Here is a 21513-nt window from a genome sequence, read left to right as displayed (position 1 = left end):
GGAGTCCCTGCAGAGTTTGCAAGCTACAGGGGATGTCTTACAGGCTTTGCAGGGCTCAGGAGAGGTGGAGAAGAGGGCATTCAGAGAATGAAGAAATAGGATAAGAGGCAAGGATAACACACACCCCTGAAAGACAAAAGTTTTACCAACGAACAGTGTCCGTGTGAACAATGCTTTGTCTCCTGCCAACAGCTATTGCCTCTCATTGGGGGTGGAATTTTTTTGTTGGCGGGAGAGAGCTCGGCTACAAAGAGCGGCTACACTGCCCACCTTTTAGTGGCACGGCTGTAGTGGCACAGCTGTGTTGCTAAAAGGTGTGTAGTGTAGACATAGCCTTAGTAGACTATGCTTTGTTTGTTTTGGCATGTTATTAGATGAGAATCCCAGTCTTCATTTTTTTAAGAAAAAGGAAGACTTTACATCTCACAGTCTGTGGAGAAAAGCTAGAAAATGTGCCCTGAGTTCAGCTGAAGACCTCAAACACCAGATACCAAATAAAAAGATCCCCAAATGAATTTTTACTTGTGATTTTAACCCATTCTCTTTGGAGGGGTAGGGGGAGGGGGCTGATTCCCGAGTTTTTAACTCTTGGGGTTGGCAATACAGTTTATTGCAAGTTTGACAGTGTCTCCCCACAGGGTCCAGGAGCCTGGACAGAGACCAGGAGCCTACAAAAGACTTGAAACTGCGCAGGACTCACCCTGACACCCCCAAGAGACCCCGCACACTGGGATCCCAACCCCCGCCCCCATCCGCACCCTCGTGCTGAGATCCCCTCCCCCCCCCCCCGGCATCCCAACCGCCCCTCGCGCTGGGATTCCCCCCCCCCGGGATCCCAACCGCCCCCTCGCGCTGGGATCCCAACCACCCCTCTCCCCCCGTTCCCTGTGCTGAGATCCCAACCGCCCCTCTACCACCGCCCCCATCCGACCCCTCGCGCTGGGATTGCCCCCCCCCCCCGGGATCCCAACCGCCCCCTCGCGCTGGGATCCCAACCGCCCCCTCGCGCTGGGGTCCCAGCTGGCTGCGGACGGGACCATGCGGGCGCTGGGAGCCTGGGTGCTCCTGGGCGCCGTGTGCGCGGGTGAGTCCCCGGGCGCCGCCATTCCCCAGGCCCAGAGCCCCCGGGCCCGGGGCAGCGGGAATGGCGGGGCCTGGCGCTGCCACCGAGCGGCAGGAGCCGCGGGCCCGGACCCCTCCGCCAGCCCGTGGTGGCTCGTCGCACCCGGACGCCGCGTGGGGAGGGGGGCCGGGGCCCTGCGCTCGGCTCTGCTGAAAGCGCCGGGCACCGCAGAGGTCCCTGGGAGAGCCCGGGCCGCTGCGAGAGGGGGGGATTGGCGCGCGCGCGGGCGGGGAGGCGCGTGTGTGTGTCTGTCCTGGGAGCCGAGCCGGGTGGGGCTGCTCCTCCCGAGCCCAGTGCCAGGCTCTGCCCTAGGAGCGGTGTGAGCCGCGTTCCCAAGCCTCTGGGGGTGGAAGTGAGATTTCGCCACCTGGCTTTAGGCTCCTGCGGGGGGGAGGGGGGTGTCTGGCTTCTCAGTGCCGAGCACCCCCAGGTTCTCCTGCAGGCAGTGGGGGTGGCAGGTGCTCAGTACCCCCAAAGAGCAGGCCACTGGCCTTGGGGAGCCCAGCTAATTATGTTTAACGTTCTGGGGTATGTCCTAGCCCTTTGTGTGTGGTTAGAAGTGTATCTGCAGAGAGACCTGTTGGTGCCACTAGGCCTGAGTAAACCAAAGTTGTGACTTTGGGCCTGAAGTGAACCAAAGTTCTTACATGCTGTGAACTTTAACCAGTCTGCATGCTAACAGCCTAGAAGCAGAATTTGTGAGAGTCAGCTTTTTAGCAGACAGCTGCAGTTCTGCTTAAACTAGCAATAGTAGTGAGAAGGCGGGAGAAAGAGGGGGAGAAGGCTTCATGTGCCTGAAGCTGACAAGGCCAAGAGATAAGCTTGTGGATGAGAACCTTTTCTAACACGCTGAAATGTAATGCCTAATGTAACTGCTGTTGGGAAGGGAGGGGTGAGGGGGAAAACCTAACAAAAGGCTTACACAAACAAGGGGGGTATAAATGCTGGGACCCCGCCTGCGAGCGGGCGTGCAGGATTTGAGAATGCTTTTCTCCCTGGCACCTTTATTTGGGCTCAAATAAACCTGGTTTTGCTTCTCCACCCTGGTGTGATAATTAGTGCGATGCACACCGGGCAACGAACCTGCTGTTGCTCCGCCTCGGGCTCTTTGAGCCGGCAACAGACCCATACTACATGATTTGAAGTGTGTATGCACAGAGGCCCCTACAACATAATTATATAATTGTGTAAATAAATAAATTCTCTTGTCATAGCAATCTATAAAAAGGGAAATAAGAAGAACCTGGGGAATTACAGTCCAGGCCGCTTAACTTCTGTACCCGGAAAGATGATGGAGCAAATAATTAAGCAATCGATTTGCAAACACCTAGACGATAATAAGGTGATAAGTGGTAGTCAGCATGGATTTGTCAAAAACAAATCATGTCAAACCAACCTGATAGCTTTCTTTGACAGCTTAATAAGCCTTGTGGATGGGGGGAAGCAGCAGGCGTGGTATATCTTGACTTTAGTAAAGCTTTTGATATTGTCTCACATGACCTCATAAACAAACTAGGGAAATGCATCCTATATGGAGCCAATATAAGGTGGGTGCAAAACTGGCTGGAAAACCATTCCCAGAGAGTAGTTATCAGTGGTTCACTGTCATGCTGGAAGAGCGTAATGAGTGGGGTCCCACAGGGATCAGTTCTGGGTCTGGTTCTATTCAATATCTTCATCAATGGTTTAGATAATGGCATAGACACTTATAAAGTTTGTGGATGGTACCAAGCTGGGAGGGGTTGCAAGTGCTTTGGAGGATAGGATTAAAATTCAAAATGATCTGGACAAACTGGAGAAATGGTCTGAAGTAAATGGAATGAAATTCAATAAGGACAAATACAGAGTACTCCGTTTAGGCAGGAACAATCCGTTGCACACATACCAAATGGGAAATTACTGTCTAGGAAGGAGTACTGCAGAAAGAGATCTGGGGGTCATAGTGGACCACAGGCTAAATACAAGCCAACCGTGTAATGCTGTTGCCAAAAAAGATAACATTCTTCTGGGATGTATTAGCAGGAGTGTTGTAAACAAGACACAAGAAGTAATTCTTCTGCTCTACTCCGTGCTGTTTAGGCCTCAATTGGAGTATTGTGTTCAGTGCTGGGCACCACATTTCTGGAAGTATGTGGACAAATTGGAGAGAGTCCAGAGAAGAGCAACAAAAATGATTAAAGGCTTAGAAAACATGACTTATGAGGGAAGATTGAAAAAATTGGGCTTGTTTAGTCTAGAAAAGAGAAGACTGAGGGGGGACATGATAACAGTTTTCAAGTACGTAAAAGGTTGTTACAAGGAGGAGGGAGAAAAATTGTTTTTCTTAACCTCTGAGGATAGGACAAGAAGCAATGGGCTTAAATTGCAGCAAGGGAGGTTTAGGTTGGACATTAGGAAAAACTTCCTGTCAGGGTGGTTAAGCACTGGAATAAATTGTCTAGGGAATCTCTGTCATTGGAGATTTTTAAGAACATGTTAGACAAACACCTGTCAGGGATGGTCTAGATCAGGGGTCGGCAACCTTTCAGAAGTGGTGTGTCAAGTCTTCATTTACTCGCTGTAATTTAAGGTTTCGTGTGCTAGTAATACATTTTACATTTACAGGGGCTGGCAGACGAAACCCCAGACTGGTAGCAGGCTGAGTGGGGCCGGCGGCGGGGACCCCGGCTGGCAGGGGCCGGCGGACGGAACCGCTGCCGGTCTGGGGTTCCATCTGCCAGCCGGGGTCCCCGCTGCCGGCTCAGGGTTCTGTCCATCCAGGCCGGTAGCGGGCTGAGCGGGGCCGGTGGCCAGAACCCCAGACGGGCAGCGCCACTGAAAATCAGCTCACGTGCTGCCTTTGGCACACGTGTCATAGGTTGCTGACCCCTGGTCTAGATTATACTTAGTCCTGCTATGAGTGCAGGGGATCGGACTAGATGACCTCTTGAGGTCCCTTCCCATTCTATCATTCTATGTATGTCTTCCTTGGATCATGAAAAGAAAGCTCAAAGCTGAAACCAGGAATCAGCAATATGAAGTCAACAGACAGGCCCAGTTCAGTAACGTGCCTAAATCTAAGCATATGAGTAGTCCCTTTAGCTTAATAGGACTGTCTTGTGCTGGTTACCTTTCTGAATTTGGGACAAAGTGATAACTCTCAAGAGTTTTATGTTAGTAGTTAATTTAAAGGAACATTTAAGTTAATACAGTAGAACCTCAGTTACGAACTGACCAGTCAACCACACACTTCATTTGGAACCAGAAGTATGAGATCAGGCAGCAGCAGAGACCAATAAAAGAGCTAATAAAGCACAGTACTGTGTTAAACATAAAATACTAAAAAAAAATAAAAAAAATTAAAGATTTGATAAGGTAAGGAAACTGTTTTTGTGTTTGTTTCATTTAAATTACGATGGTTAAAAGCAGCATTTTTCTTCTGCATTGTAAAGTTTCCACGCTGTATTAAGTCAATGTTCAGTTCTAAAGTTTTGAAAGTACAACCATAACATTTTGTTTAGAGTTATGAACATTTCAGATTTCAGAGTAGCAGCCGTGTTAGTCTGTATCCGCAAAAAGAACAGGAGTACTTGTGGCACCTTAGAGACTAACACATTTTTTTGAGCATAAGCTTTCGTGGGCTACAGCCCACTTCATCTGATGCACAGAATGGAACATATAGGAAGAAGATATATATACATGTAGGGATATTAAAGAAGGTTTATATTAGACATGGTTTATATGAAAAATGACTTATTGTTAATTGATGCCTTATAACTAAAGGTTTATGTTAAAAGTAAATTTGTGATTCTAACCTGCAAGCCACCAGCTGTGTCTGTGTGAAGCCTGCTCAAAGAAATACTTTGTATAAAACTTGTTAAACATTAATTAACTCTAAGTAAGCCAAAACAGTAGCTGTTATAGTGTATAAATAGAGACCCCCACCCTCTGTAAGTTTTCATCTCACTTTATCTTTGATTGTTAAAAGACAGGGAGTCTCACATAAATTGGTAACACCCCAAAAAGTAAAGAGACAGTGAAATAGATGTGATTAAGATAGAGAATGTATGTGACTGAATGGTTAGGGAGTCACCAGCCTGAAGAATTCAGTGTCCGCTGAAGAAGGTGTCAAGTGGGATCAACCAGATGACCCCCGAAGGGCAAACTGGAATCCACCCACCACACCTCAAAGGAAGGAAAAACAAAACATCTAATAACATGGAGCCAGCCACCTGCTGATTGATTTAGCAACAGCAGAATGAAGCAACTCCTATGAACTAACATAGGGAAAAATCCCTATAAAACTGGACTCTAAAGAATAAGGACTTTGAGTCTGCTGCCAGCCTCCAGGAGCATCAGATGCATCTGACTAAAGCCTGGTCTACACTAGGCGTTTAAACCGGTTTTAGGAGCGTAAAACCGATTTAACGCCACACCCGTCCACACTAAGAGGCCCTTTATATCGGTATAAAGGGCTCTTTAAACCGGTTTCTGTACTCCTCCCTAACGAGAGGAGTAGCGCTAATATCGGTATTACCATATCGGATTGGGGTTAGTGTGGCCGCAGATCGACGGTATTGGCCTCCGGGCGGTATCCCACAGTGCACCACTGACCGCTCTGGACAGCAATCTGAACTCGGATGCAGTGGCCAGGTAGACAGGAAAAGCCCCGCGAACTTTTGAATATTTCCTGTTTGCCCAGCGTGGAGCTCCGATCAGCACGTGTGGTGATGCAGTTAAAAATCAAAATAAAGAAAGAGCTCCCGCATGGACGATGCGGACGTGATCGCTGTAAGGGCAGGCAATTCTGTTCTATCCGCGCTCCGTTACAGAAGACGAAATTCAAAATCACTTTTAAAAAATCTCCAGACAGATGCCATAGCAGGGACTCAGCGCACTGCTGCGTGACAAGCGTAACGGAAAGCCAAAGAATCAAATGGACGCTCATGGACTGGAGGACTCAAGCTATCCCACAGTTCCTGCAGTCTTTGAAAAGCATTTGCATTCTTGGCTGAGCTCCAAATGCTTCTAGGGTCAAAAACAGTGTCCGCGGTGGGTCAGGGCATAGCTAGGCAATTTACGCACCCCCCCACCCACCCCCAGAAGTGAAAGGGAAAACAATCCTCTCTTGACTCTTTTACATGTCACCCTATCTTTACTGAATGCTACAGATAGACGCGATGGTGCAGCACTCAACACCAACATCCTTGCTCCCCCCACGCTATGGATGGCTGATGGTGCAATATGGCTGGTATCCGTTCTCATCATCAGCCTATTGGCACATGGGGCAGTGCAAAAGGACTGGTAACCATGCTGACTAGCATCGGTAAGGTCAATCAAGGGTGCCTGGCCCTAATTTTTCCTGGTAGATGGTACAGTATGGCTGATAACCATCGTCATCATAGCAACAGGGGGCTGAGCTCCATCAGCCCCCACCCTTCATGTGTAAAGAAAAGATTCAATTGCCCCTGGACTAGCAGAGGGATGCTGGGCTCCTCTCCTACACACTCCTTACTGTCCTGTCTGGACTATCATAGCAGCTGGAGGCTGCCTTCCACTCATATCTCACTAACAAGTCACTGTGTCTTATTCCTGCATTCTTTATTACTTCATCACACAAGTGGGGGGACAATGCTACGGTAGCCCAGGAAGGCTGAGGGAAGAACGGAATCAACAGGTGGGGTTGTTGCAGGAGCACCCCCTGTGAATAGCATACAGCTCATAATTTCTGCAGGATCTGACACAGAGCAGCTGTGCTCTCTGGTTCTATGATACAGTGGTTCTCTAGTATACTTGCCCATATTCTAGGCAGGACTGATTCTATTTTTAGATACCAAAAAGGAGGGATTGACTCAGGAAGTCATTCCCAATTTTGGCTTTTGCGCCCCTGGGTAAGAGCAGCCAGGGGCACTTATGACAGCAACAGATGGTGCAGTGCAAAAGGACTGGTAGCCATGATCATCTTATTACCAATTTATGGCATGGTAGATGGTACAATATGGCTGGTAACCATCTCTGCTATCATGCAAAAGCAAAAGCATGCTGCTGTGTAGCGCTGCTGAATCGCCTCTGTGAGCGGCATCTAGTACACATACGGTGACAGTCACAAAAGGCTAAACAGGCTCCATGATTGCCATGCTATGGCATCTGCCAGGGCAATCCAGGGAAAAAAGGCACGAAATGCTTGTCTGCCGTTGCTTTCCCAGCAGAAGGAGTGACTGACGACATTTACCCAGAACCACCCGCGACAATGATTTTGCCGCATCAGGCACTGGGATCTCAACCCAGAAATTCCAAGGGGCGGGGGAGGCTGTGGGAACTATGGGATAGCTACGGAATAGCTACCCACAGTGCAATGCTCCAGAAATCGACGCTAGCCTCGGACCGTGGACGCACACCACTCATTTAATGTGTTTAGTGTGGCCGCGCACACTCGATTTTATACAATCTGTTTTGTTAAACCGGTTTATGTAAATTCGGAATAATCCCGTAGTGTAGACGTACCCACAGACTCGGCTCCATCCTCATGACCAAGATACCTGGCCAGTAACTTGGCATGAGCAACATCTAGGCTGGTAACTATAACACCTATACAGAACCTGAATGAATGATTGTGTGAATGAATATGTGTGTGTGTGTATAAGGAATAAGTAGTAATAGAAATAAGTAGTAAAACAATGTTGTTTACTGTTGTCTTTTGTTTTGTTATGGTATTTACAATAAATGTGGCATCTTTGCCTTATCCCTCTTAATAAGATCCTTCTGGTTTTTATTGGTATAACATTTTGGTGGAGAATAGCGAAAGGGGGATTATTGGTATTTTTGCCTCACTTGTAAACCAATCTGTGTGCACACAACCGGCTCTACAGAGCACGGTTCTATTATTGGTTAACCAAAAAAAAACCTGCTGGCCTCCGTGAAGGTAGTAGGAAAGATAAAATTGTTAACTAAACCTGCTGGCCTCTGTGAAGGTAGTAGGAAACATACAATTGTTAACAAAACCTGCTGGCCTCCGTGAAGTAGTAGGAAATGTAAAATTGTTAACAAAATCTGCTGGCCTCCGTGAAGGTAGCAGAGGGAAAAAAAATCAGGGGCAACAAGAGGGTCCCAGGGACCAGATAGTGCTGCTCGCTGAACAAAATTAAAAATGTTTAAGAAAAGGCAAGGGAAAACAGTCCCAGAGGAAGAAATTAAGTCAAAAGTAGCTTCTACCTCACCTTTTATTAAAGAGATAATGCCTTTTCAGCAAATCCTCCAAAGGGCTTGGCTACACTTACAAGTTGCAGCGCTGGTGGAGGCTTTCCAGCGCTGCAATTACACCCCGTCCACACTTGCAGGGCACAACCAGCGCTGCAACTCCCTGGTTGCAGCACTGGCTGAAAACCCATCCCGGCAGGGGTATAAGGAGTGCAGCGCTGGTGATCCAGCGCTGCTCAGCAGGTGTGGACACTCACCAGCGCTTTAATTGTCCTCTAGGGAATAAGGAGTTATCCCAGAATTCCTGTTCAGCCACTCTGCTCATCAGTTTGCACTCTACTGCTCTTGCCTCAGGTGACCCGCCCTTTAAATGCCCCGGGAATTTTAAAAAATCTCCTTCCTGTTTGCTGCAGCCAGTTAATCTTTCCAGGTGACCATGCCTCCACGCGGCAAACGAGCCCCAGCATGGAGCAATGGCGAGCTGATGGACCTCATCAGTGTTTGGGGGGAGGAATCTGTGCAGGCACAGCTGCGCTCCAGCCGTAGGAATTACGATATCTTTGAGCAGGTATCAACGTCCATGCTGGATAGGGGCCATGATCGGGACGCACTACAATGCAGGGTGAAAGTTAAAGAGCTGCGGAGTGCCTATTACAAAGCCCGCGAGGGGAATCGCCGATCCGGAGCTGCCCCCACGACCTGCCGTTTTTACAGGGAGATGGACGCGATACTTGGGGGTGACCCCACTGCCAATCCCAGGACAACGATGGACACTTCTGAGCAGGCTGGGGGACAGGAGGAGGCGGAGGCGGAGGCGGCGGCGGCGGGGGGGGGAGGAAACCGCGAGTGAAGCTACTGGGATGGGGGAAGACACCCCAGAGTGGGCATGCAGCCAGGAGCTCTTCTCAAGCCAGGAGGAAAGTACCCAATCGCAGCAGCCAGCAGTTGCAGAAGGACAAGCAGAGGAGCGGGTTACCGGTAAGCGGCTTTTATTTTCTGGGTGGAAATGTTTCTGGAGAGGAAGGGGGGTTATGGCTGCATGCATGCCAGCCTAGATGTGGAATAGCCCGTTGATGTGGTCTATCACGTCGCGGTAATCTGCTTCAGTTATCTCAGCAAAAGTTTCATCCAGAGCGTGGGCGATATGCCTGCGCAGGTTTATAGGCAGAGCCACTGTGTTCCTTGTCCCAGTCACGCTGACGCGTCCGCGCCACTGTGCTGCGAGTGGTGGGGGGACCATTTCTGAACACAGGCAAGCCGCATAGGGTCCCGGGCGGAATCCACATTGCTCTAAAAGAGCCTCCCGCTGTTCCCTAGTGACTCGCAGCAGGGAGACATCTTCCAGGATTAACTCCTGTGAAAAATGTTGGGAGACTCTTTAGTGAAGAGATAGGGAGATAGTGAAGATCACCCCTGCAGCTGCATCTTCACTCAACCCCTCTAGCACTCCAGATTACCCGAAGCAACCAGCTCCCCTCTATCACTCAAGCCCCACTTCTCCCTCTATAAGCACCCCTCACTCACCGTTTCGTGGCTTCTGTTGTGTTATGCGTGTGGTAAAAGAATGCTAAAGTGAGAACTCCCTCAGTGTAACAATTCATGTCTGGAGATAGTGGATACAATGCTGCCCCTGTTAAATGTTGTCATTTCTGGGTTTCTACAGTGACCTTGACTACTGGACTGAGCAGATGTTCCACAGCACAGAGGCTTCAAAATTTGAGAAAAAATCCCCGAAAGAGCAAAGAGGACATGCTGAAAACTGTTCTTCATCACTCTGCTCGAGAGAGTAAAGAATTGAAGGAGTGGAGAGAGAAGGAAAGCATGATCCGCCAGAGACATTGGCGTAGAAACGCTGTGGCAAAGAGGAAAAGCACAAACCAGCTGCTAGACATCCTGTCGCGCCAAGCGGACTCTCTCCAGGCTATCGTAGCCATGCAGGCAGAGCAGTCCCGTGCTGCCCCAAAGCCCCCCCCCGTCCCAAAGCTTTTTGCCTTGTGCCCCAATGTCAGCTCAAACCGCCTTTCCCCAGCATTCAGGTTCTTACCACCACCAGCTGCCTCCAACACCTGTACGTTCACCAACCAGCCCTGATACCTACCACCACCCTTACCCTCTGCACTCAACCCCCATCACCATGCAGTATATGCACCCTGAAGTGCAGGATTCGTTAAACAGCACTCCAGACAGGACATATGCAAACTTGTGACTGTACAGTTCACCAACCCACACCCCTGCCCTCTTGTTTTCATGAAATGTTGTGTGTCTGTCTGTCTGTCAAGGAAGTTTTTTTCTTTTCAATAAAACAATTCTTGGCTTTGAAAACAGTCTTTATTATAGCAGATAGTTAAAGATACCTTAGCCCAGTAAAGAAAGAGGCACTGCAAATCATATTATTATTAGGGATAATAGAATAACAGTGTAAACAGTGCAATTCACTCCCATGCAAGGCAGCAAACATTACTGTTGGCTTTCAGCCTCAAATTCTTCCCTCAAGGCATCCCTAATCCTTGTAGCCCTGTGCTGGGCCTCTCTATTAGCCCTGCTCTCTGGCTGTGCATATTCAGCCTCCAGGACTTGAACCTCGGTGGTCCATGCCTGACTGAATGTTTCACCCTTCCCTTCACAAATATTATGGAGGGTACAGCAAGCGCATATAACCGCGGGGATGTTGCTTTCCCCCAAGTCTAGCTTCCCATACAGACATCTCCAGCGAGCTTTTAAACGGCCAAAAGCACACTCCACAGTCATTCTGCACCGGCTCAGCCTGTAGTTGAACCGGTCCTTGCTCCTGTCAAGCTTCCCTGTATAGGGTTTCATGAGCCAAGGCAGTAACGGGTACACGGGGTCTCCAAGGATCACAATGGGCATTTCGACGTCCCTGTCATAAACAGATAGTTAAGGGTTAAGGTCTGTTTTACCTGTAAAGGGTTAACATGTAGTACCTGGTGACCACCTGACCAGAGGACCAATCAGAGATAAGATTTTTTCAAATCTCTGTGGAGGGAAGCCTTTGTCTGTGTGAGAACTGTTTTTGGATCTAACAGAGGACAGTCGTGTCTCCAAGTTCTCCTGGAGTAGTTTCTACTAATTAATAGTGAGTATTAATTAGAAAGGCGAATTAGTCTTATGATTTGATTTCTATATTTGCAATTGTGTGTTTGCTAAAGGAAATGCTTTATTCCTGTTTGCTGATATTGCTTTTACTGAGAAAAGGGGGAGGGGGAATTCTCTCCAGAGATTGATAAGGTTATCCCCTATGAGTGTCCAGCTTGGGCTCATAGAGATTCTGTATTGTCTTTTTGTTCTCTTAATAAATTCTTTTCTTTTCTTTGGACTTGGTTAATTCCTTCTTCTGTGGAAATTCAGGGGAAGGTGAGGGGGGAAGAGACAGTTCCTCCTGGGTTTGATTCAAGGAGTTTGAATCAAGGTATCTCTCTCTCTGGAGCAGGCTGGAGAGAGGGCAGAGAGGGGAGGGGGAAGGTTCCTCCTCTGTGAATGATCTGTGTTCCCAGGGAGTGTCTTTGAAGGGAGACAGGGGGGAAACAGGGGTGTCCCGGCCCACGTATTGACCGCGGTGGTGGCAGCAAAGGAGACCTACCCTAGGATTTTAGGGTGGGGGGAATACATGCTGGTCCTCACTTTGAAACCCCCCAGTTTCAAGTGAGGGTGCAGACCAGGACATGGTAGTTTAGAGGGAAACCAAGTCAGGTCCCCACATTGGAGCCCAACAGTTCCAAGTGGGGGTGAGACCTCTGACAGTCCCCTACTGTGATCTTCCTGTCTGGGAAAAAAGACCCTGCCTGCATCTTCCTGAACAGGCCACTGTTCCGAAAGATGCGTGCATCATGCACCTTTCCAGGCCAGCCTGTGTAAATGTCAATGAAACGCCCACGGTGATCCACAAGCGCCTGGAGAACCATAGAGAAATACCCCTTACGATTAACGTACTCTGATGCCAGGTTGGGGGGGGGGCAGAATAGGAATATGCGTCCCATCTATCGCCCCTCCACAGTTAGGGAAACCCATTTGTGCAAAGCCATCCACAATGTCCTGCACGCTCCCCAGAGTCATGGTCTTTCTTAGCAGGATGCGATTAATTGCCTTGCAAACTTGCATCAAAACGATTCCAACGGTCGACTTTCCCACTCCAAACTGGTTCCCGACCGACCGGTAGCTGTCTGGAGTTGCCAGCTTCCAGATTGCAATAGCCACCCGCTTTTCCACCATCAGGGCAGCTCTCAATCTTGTGTCCTTGCGCCGCAGAGTGGGGGCGAGCTCAGCACACAGTCCCATGAAAGTGGCTTTTCTCATACGAAAGTTCTGCAGCCACTGCTCGTCATCCCAGACTTCCATGACGATGTGATCCCACCAGTCAGTACTTGTTTCCCGAGCCCAAAAGCGGCGTTCAACGGTGCTGAGCATTTCCGTGAATGCCACAAGCACTTTGGTGTCACACGCGGCAGGAGAATCGATATCGATATCATCGTCAGACTCCTCACTGTCACTTTGGAGCTGAAGGAATAGCTCAACTGCCAAACGTGTTGTGCTGGCGACACTCATCAGCACAGTCCTCAGCAGCTCGGGCTCCATTTGCCACAGAAATCGCGATTCACACAGAGAGTAAAACACTCACAATGGCGCCAAACGTTGCTGGAAAGAGTGAATGCTGGGATGTGAAGCGATGCACCACGGGGCGTTGGCACACAGGAAGCGGAATGACCCGCACACTTCCTTCCCCTTCCCACAATACTCAGCGCCAAAATGGGACGAGGTGCTCTGTGGGATAGCTGCCCACAATGCACCTCTCAATACAGCGCTGGAAAGTGCTGCAAGTGTGGCCACACTGCAGCGCTGGTAGCTGTCAGTGTGGCCACACTCCAGCGCTGGCCCTACACAGCTGCATGACCAGCGCTGTAACTCCCAGCGCTGCAACTTGTAAGTGTAGCCAAGCCCAAAGATATGGGCACAGTCCTTGGACTGAACAAGCCCTTGCAGATATTTGCACCATTTCGGACCTAGAGGATAGATTGGCCCAATATATCCTCATATGTAAACCCCCAAATGCAGTAAAAAGAGATGCTGCAGGGATCTGGCTGCTGTGGAAGGCTTGTAATGACAGCTACCTCCACCTAGCAGCCTGTAAAGAGGAGAAAATATCTCTAAAAGAAAAACTATCCCAATTGGAAAAAGGGGTAGAAAATTGGAAAGTAATGGCACATTGGGAAAAAGAGGCTTGAGACCCCCAAAAAACATGGGAAGAAAATTTGTGAAACAACCAATGTAAGCTGCTCTTTTAGGAATTAGGGGTTATAGTGCTTAATATTTATCAGTTTGGTTTTTTGTTGTTGTGGTTGGTTGTTGTTCACAACTGTTGGAAAAATGTAAAAACAAAAAAAAAGCTGCATCAAGATTTACAAGTCTCTGCTGCAAAAGCAGAGAAATAAAAATGTATGTAGTTCTCAAATCCAGTTAGATGCCCTTAAGGTTGGGTACAGAGAGTTAAAACAGCACTCTCAAATCCTACAACAGCAGTAACTTCAGAAGAAGGAACATTTGAGACCCCAGAAGGGGCAGGTTTTTGGGACCTCTGTGGAGAGTGGGAAGGGGAATATTTGGGTAGATTCCTCCTCCCAGGGCCAGAATGCCATTGCAACAGTAACAACAGTGCCTGCTTCTGCCTCAGACCTCCAGGCCATGGCAAAGTGGCTGGGAATTTAAAATGAAAAAAAAAATTTTTTTTTTGCACCACGTAATTAGCATTTGTGCAGCCCCAAGTACCAAACACACTGTGGCAGAAACTAAGCAGGGTCTGCCATGTGGAAGCACTGTGCTAATTTATGTGTAAGCTTCTATCTTTCAGGCTCTAAAACCAGAACATCAGAAGAGCTGGTACCAGCTGAAGAGTTATAAAATACCATGGTTATAGTGTCGCGACAAAGTCTGTGTTCAGTGTTCTGTGTTGCATGTTCTCTGTTGCATGTTCTGTGTCTGTCTCTAGTGGTGTCCTGTGCTAGCATTGGGTCCAAAAAATAAAACAAAACAAACAAACAAACAAAAAATACTACACTAGACAGAGCAAATGTCTTTTTCTCTCTCTACTTCCCCCATGTCCATCCAACTTATCAATCACCACTTGTGTCCAAAAGACTTTGGTCCCCAGTGCATCAGGTTTATTTTTTGTTAGGTTTTCCACACTTTTCTCTATACACTCTGGTTCTACTTCCCCAAGTCCTAAAGGGTAGTTCTTGGGTCCCCATAACCTGTAAGACCTTGGCCCATAATTGCAGGGCCCCATCTTTCAGGTCCCCAAAAACCTCTTAAGTACAACTGTTAAAAATAGGGAATTCTGCAATATTTTAGCAAATAAATGTTAGTTTAAGTCCAAATCAGCTTAACCTTGCATAACAACTGTGGTCCTCCTACAAAATCTTATTTCTTGTGTGTGCTTAAAAACCTCAGAAACGTTTATTGTTTGATGGCTATTGCAGCATCAAACTTGGACCTCATCTTATGTGTCAATGTACCCAATTATTGTAATGGTTATGGTTTTATTGTATTCCCAATTATAATAACTATAATTGTTTGGATTTGTGTTTAGGTTATATCTGGTGTTTAGTCAATTGAAATGGTTTTAGTTATATTCACCTGGTTATAATTGTTTGGTTTGTTTACAACAGATCACCTGTGCCCTACCATGACAACAACGACTGTAATAATCATAGATCAAGGGGCAGAGTGTTATCAGCCCTCCCCCAGTAAATGAATGTAAATGCAATGTCAAATTACAACCTACCACTGGTATGATATATTCTCTGGATGGTTCCCAACCACCACTGGCATCCTATCAGTAATGCTACATCCCTTGATAGTTGTCTTGGTATTGAATTTTATTTGTATTATTAAAATGTTTCGCATGTGCTTTTGGATAAAAAAAAATGTACAATAGATAGGACTCACAAACCCATGTTGCCTCAAAGTACCTTCTTTTAAACAGGTTACATAGAAAGTGACACTAACGAGTACATGTATATCGTAGTGTCAAAAGGGGGATTATGTAGGGATATTAAAGAAGGTTTATATTAGACATGGTGTCATAAACAGATAGTTAAGGGTTAAGGTCTCTTTTACCTGTAAAGGGTTAACATGCAGTACCTGATGACCACCTGACCAGAGGACCAATCAGAGACAAGATCATTTCAAATCTCTGTGGAGGGAAGCCTTTGTCTGTGTTCTTTGTGAGAGCTCTTTTTGGATCTAAAAGAGACCAGTCATGTCTCCAAGTTCTCCTGGAGTAGTTTCTACTAATTAATAGTGAGTATTAATTAGAAAGGTGAATTAGTCTTATGATTTGATTTCTATATTTGCAATTGTGTGTTTGCTAAAGGAAATGCTTTATTCCTGTTTGCTGATATTGCTTTTACTGAGAAAGGGGGGGGGGAATTCTCTCCAGAGATTGATAAGGTTATCCCCTATGAGTGTCCAGCTTGGGCTCATAGAGATTCTGTATTTTCTTCTTGTTCTCTTAATAAATTCTTTTCTTTTCTTTGGACTTGGTTAATTCCTTCTCTTGTGGAAATTCAGGGGAAGGGGAGGGGGGAAGAGACAGTTCCTCCTGGGTTTGATTCAAGCAGTTTGAATCAGGTATCTCTTTCCAGGACTAGGGAAGGGGAGGGGGGGAAGTGAGTCCCTCTTTGTGTTGAGTCAAGGATTTGACTCGGTGTATATCTCTCCAAAGTGGCTAGGAGAGAGAGAGGGGGGAAGTGGGCTGCTTCCCTGTGTGTAGAGATTCAAGGGGTTTGAATCTGGGTTTCCCAGGGGAAGCTTGGGGGACAGGCAGTGTGTCAGACACTTTAACCTGACTGGTGGCAGCAAAAGGGAGACCTACCCTAGGATTTTGGGGTGGGGGAAGACATGCGGGTCCTCACTTTGAAACCGCCCAGTTTCAAGTGAGGGTAGACTATGACATGGTGGCAGCGGTCTTCCGGACCCACAGAGACAGGCACGGCTTTTCTACCAAAGGCACTCTGAGGCAGTTTCAGGGTTAAAAGCATTTTCAGTTTCTTGCAGGGCTATTCTCTTCTAAAGCAGGACTGCAGGTTAGGAGGCAGAGAGACCCCGAAGCCAAACACACACAGGTTTTCTAACTGGTATTGTTACAAGGAATCTTCAGCCAGGTTGGCTGGAGGGAATTAAGTTTTCCAGCAGGCTTTGTTGGAAGCAGTTTTTCTTTCTTGTTGCTTGAACAGGCAGCTTGAGGAAAAGGGAGTTTTGAAGCAGTTTTCAGGGTTAGAAGGAGTTTTTTTTCTCTGCTGGCTATGCTGAGGAAAAACTCTTCCCTAGAGGTGTGTCCTTCCTTTGTGATATCAGGTATCACTCAGGATTCCTAAGGTGGGGGGAAGTGCTCGTCAAAGTACATTCCCATCCAGGGAAAAACAGGTTTGGGGGGGGGGGAGACAGAAACCCTCCAGCCAGATTTTTTTTCCCTGTGTCTTTTGAAATCCTCTAGAGCCAGGGAATACAAATCCCTGAGAGAATTCACTATACTTTGCTCGCAGGTACTAAGTAGCACCAGCCGGTCAGCTGGGCTTATTAGTACCACAGCTCAGAAGGAGAGGGAGATTGTTTTTTGTTTTTTTTTTTAAACAGATTTTCAGCTGGGTTTAGCTGAGGGAGATAAGGTTTTCTAACAGGCTGTGTTAGAAAAGGATTTTTTTTCTTCTTTTCTTTTTTCTTTCTGTCTGCTTGAAAAAACAGCTAGGGAAGAGGTGCAAGTTTTTCTAGGAGGCTTGTTAGAAAGGAACCCCACTGTGAGGTACTTAGCAAGTTGCTAGAAACAGGACAAACCATTTTTTTTTTGGTCTTCTCAGTATATCAGCAAACAGCAACTACACATTTGCAAATGAAAAGGTTTTGTTTCTTTTCTATTCAGTCTCTCGGGAATAGAAAGGGTTAGGAATTGGGGGAACCAGTTCACTAAATGCAGAGGGGTGTGACCAGCACCAAAAAGCAACACCAGCAAGCCACACATAAAATTCACTGACTGCAGAGGGGTGTGGCCAACACCAGCAGGCACTGTTCCCCATCCCAAGAAATTTCCCACCTACATGGCAGGTGAGGACACTGAGGCCTTCTTCAAAAAGGTTAAAAGGACCTGCCATGGGTACAGCATCCCTGAAGACCAGTACAAAGACTGGTCAGGAAAGTGGACTTTTGCTGTCCATAACAATTATTCCATCCCCATGCTATTGGGGAAAGACTTGGCCAACCATGTGCAGCTGGCCAAGAGGGGGGGAGTGGTCACCCGCAGCCAGGCCAAACAAGCAGGCACTCCCATCCCTGTTCCTGAGCCATCCACCAGAACCCAGTCTGTGTTACCAAAGACCCAGACAGAGGTGGTGAAACCGGATCTCATGCCAACAACTACAGCAGCCATAGTACATCCAGTCCCAGGACCGGAACTGGAAAAGCAACCAGCGCCAGCACTGACGCCAGCGCTTACAACTCCACCGCCAGAGGGCGCCAGCGGGCCTAAACTGGCAGAAGCAGCAAACAACTCTACCCAAAAGGCTCAGCCAGAGCCTAAAATATCACCTTGTGCACCAGCGGAGAGCGGTTCACAGTCAACGGAAACAACCTCATCACCTACATCGCTTCCAGAGGGACCAAGTCCAAGTCCACAGTCTACGGAGGAACTGGTGTCTCCAGCCTCAAAGAACACAGTTCCAGACTGAGCAGGAAGCCGATGACAGCCTTAAGACAGCTTGGGCGGCGGCACGAAGCAACCCACCGCCTCTCAGCTCTTCTACCCAATTCCAGTTTGTTGTAAAACAAGGACTTTTATATAAGGACATTCTTTCTGGTGGACACCAGGAAGGCCAGCATCCTCAAAGACAGTTGATAGTTCCAACTAAGTACTGGGACAAGCTCTTAAGCTTGGGCCCTGACATCCCAGTGGGCATTCTGGGGTCAACAAAGCAAAAACAGGTTAAAAACATTCCTTCCACTGGGAGGGGATGGGCAAGGACGTTGCCAAGTATGTCCGGTCAAATGCATACAAAGTGTTCTTCAATGTCAAATATCTTGTTGTTTACATACTTAGTAGTATATGTAATAGTGCATGTGTTTTGTTTATCTGTTTATTTTACAGTTCTAGGAGGAAATCACCACCAGTAGTTCCCACTGTTGGCGATTTGGGGGGCGTGTCATAAACAGATAGTTAAGGGTTAAGGTCTCTTTTACCTGTAAAGGGTTAACATGCAGTACCTGATGACCACCTGACCAGAGGACCAATCAGAGACGAGATAATTTCAAATCTCTGTGGAGGGAAGCCTTTGTCTGTGTTCTTTGTGAGAGCTCTTTTTGGATCTAAAAGAGACCAGTCATGTCTCCAAGTTCTCCTGGAGTAGTTTCTACTAATTAATAGTGAGTATTAATTAGAAAGGCGAATTAGTCTTATGATTTGATTTCTATATTTGCAATTGTGTGTTTGCTAAAGGAAATGCTTTATTCCTGTTTGCTGATATTGCTTTTACTGAGAAAGGGGGTGGGATTCTCTCCAGAGATTGATAAGGTTATCCCCTATGAGTGTCCAGCTTGGGCTCATAGAGATTCTGTATTTTCTTCTTGTTCTCTTAATAAATTCTTTTCTTTTCTTTGGACTTGGTTAATTCCTTCTCTTGTGGAAATTCAGGGGAAGGGGAGGGGGGAAGAGACAGTTCCTCCTGGGTTTGATTCAAGCAGTTTGAATCAGGTATCTCTTTCCAGGACTAGGGAAGGAGGGGGGAAGTGAGTCCCTCTTTGTGTTGAGTCAAGGATTTGACTCGGTGTATATCTCTCCAAAGTGGCTAGGAGAGAGAGAGGGGGGAAGTGGGCTACTTCCCTGTGTGTAGAGATTCAAGGGGTTTGAATCTGGGTTCCCCAGGGGAAGCTTGGGGGACAGGCAGTGTGTCAGACACTTTAACCTGACTGGTGGCAGCAAAAGGGAGACCTACCCTAGGATTTTGGGGTGGGGGAAGACATGCGGGTCCTCACTTTGAAACCGCCCAGTTTCAAGTGAGGGTAGACTCTGACACATGGTTTATATGAAAAATGACTTATTGTTAATTGATGCCTTATAACTAAAGGTTTATGTTAAAAGTAAATTTGTGATTCTAACCTGCAAGCCACCAGCTGTGTCTGTGTGAAGCCTGCTCAAAGAAATACTTTGTATAAAACTTGTTAAACATTAATTAACTCTAAGTAAGCCAAAACAGTAGCTGTTATAGTGTATAAATAGAGACCCCCACCCTCTGTAAGTTTTCATCTCACTTTATCTTTGATTGTTAAAAGACAGGGAGTCTCACATAAATTGGTAACACCCCAAAAAGTAAAGAGACAGTGAAATAGATGTGATTAAGATAGAGAATGTATGTGACTGAATGGTTAGGGAGTCACCAGCCTGAAGAATTCAGTGTCCGCTGAAGAAGGTGTCAAGTGGGATCAACCAGATGACCCCCAGAGGGCAAACTGGAATCCACCCACCACACCTCAAAGGAAGGAAAAACAAAACATCTAATAACATGGAGCCAGCCACCTGCTGATTGATTTAGCAACAGCAGAATGAAGCAACTCCTATGAACTAACATAGGGAAAAATCCCTATAAAACTGGACTCTAAAGAATAAGGACTTTGAGTCTATGGTTCTGCTGCCAGCCTCCAGGAGCATCAGATGCATCTGACACAGACTCGGCTCCATCCTCATGACCAAGATACCTGGCCAGTAACTTGGCATGAGCAACATCTAGGCTAGTAACTATAACACCTATACAGAACCTGAATGAATGATTGTGTGAATGAATATGTGTGTGTGTGTATAAGGAATAAGTAGTAATAGAAATAAGTAGTAAAACAACGTTGTTTACTGTTGTCTTTTGTTTTCTTATGGTATTTATAATAAATGTGGCATCTTTGCCTTATCCCTCTTAATAAGATCCTGCTGGTTTTTATTGCTATAACATACATACAGAGAACATGAAAAGGTGGAAGTTGCCATACCAACTCTAAGAGACTGATTAATTAAGATGAGCTATTATCAGCAGGAGGAAAAAAAAGTTTTGTAGTGATGATAAAGGTGGCCCATTTCGGACAGTTGACAAGAAGGGGTGAGGATACTTAACATGGGGAAATAGATTCAATTTGTGTAATGACCCAGAAAACAATCTCCTTTCCCAAGGTATTCGTAACTCTGAGGTTCTACTGTACTTTTTATTTTGAGTGGTTTAGATGATTTCATGTTTTTCATGAGACTTGGTAAATAACCTACTTTCCTATACTGTAGTGTTAAAGTCAGAATGGAAAATATTTACGTTCTCTGGTATAAGTTTAACTTTTCCCATATAATGTTTTTGCCAAACTCATCCCATAAGCTGTAACTTGTCCTTGTGCAGTGAACTCTGTTGAACCTTTTTTTTTAAAATGTGAATCTTAAGCTGAATTATTAAAAATATTAGTTATGGGTCATTTATTCACTTTTTGTATCAGGGCATCAATATAATTTTTAATGGTGTGTGTTTGCTTAATATAAACTTAAACTTTTAAAAATAAAGTTTATACAATCTGTGTTTAGGTTTATGTACAGTTCTACTGTGTTTTGGTTTTCTCAGGGTATAGTCAAGAAAGTTCAATGAGTAAGCTAAGTGATTGTTTTGTTTGACCAAAGCAATATGTGTGTGTTTTTTCATTACAAGGTGCCAACTAACACTGTAGTATATATAAAGTTTGTTTATGCTTGTTACATTAATGGCCAACCCAGGGATTAGTGTCAGTGTGTTACAGTAATACAGTTCAAGGATTAGCTGCTTTTTGGGGAGGGGAGTGGAGGTGATCATTGGTCAAGGCTTGGAAAAGCTTACTGGAACTGCAAATAGCTGTACCAGTTGGGAAAAAAAAGCTTTTACTAGCTATAGTTGGATGCCAGATACATGCAATGATTCTGCAGGCATTTATACATGTTAGTAATCTAAGTGAAGTCAGTGGAATTGGAACTACTCTTACTCCTGGGGAAATTCTGTGCTAATGCTGAATTTCCTTTCCCCCACAGAAATGGGCTGCAGTGCTGCTGGCTGCCACTAGGGGCCACTGGACCTGGCAGAGCCCAGCTCGCACATAGAAGATACTGCTGGGGAGAGGGGGAGGGAGCTAGAGGGTTCCTGGCAACTGCAATGTTCAGGGGGGCA

General features: G+C 46.5%; 1 protein-coding gene across 3 annotated transcripts in view; it reads left to right on the top strand.

Annotated features, from left to right (window-relative positions):
- Positions 1 to 996: 996 nt before the first annotated feature.
- CD47 (CD47 molecule) overlaps positions 997 to 21513 on the top strand; it is a 91749-nt gene continuing 71232 nt past the window's right edge. For all 3 annotated transcript variants that reach the window (XM_045001852.1, XM_045001851.1, XM_045001850.1), the window contains exon 1: positions 997 to 1084. In XM_045001852.1, coding sequence (XP_044857787.1) covers positions 1039 to 1084 — 46 coding nt within the window. In that variant the 5' untranslated portion in view covers positions 997 to 1038. The remainder of the gene's footprint in view (positions 1085 to 21513) is intronic.

This window comes from Mauremys mutica, chromosome 1 (genome assembly GCF_020497125.1).
Source record: "Mauremys mutica isolate MM-2020 ecotype Southern chromosome 1, ASM2049712v1, whole genome shotgun sequence".
Taxonomy (NCBI): Eukaryota; Metazoa; Chordata; order Testudines; family Geoemydidae; genus Mauremys; species Mauremys mutica.
Note: the sequence above shows the minus strand (reverse complement) of the source record. Positions and strands in the feature narration are given on the sequence as shown.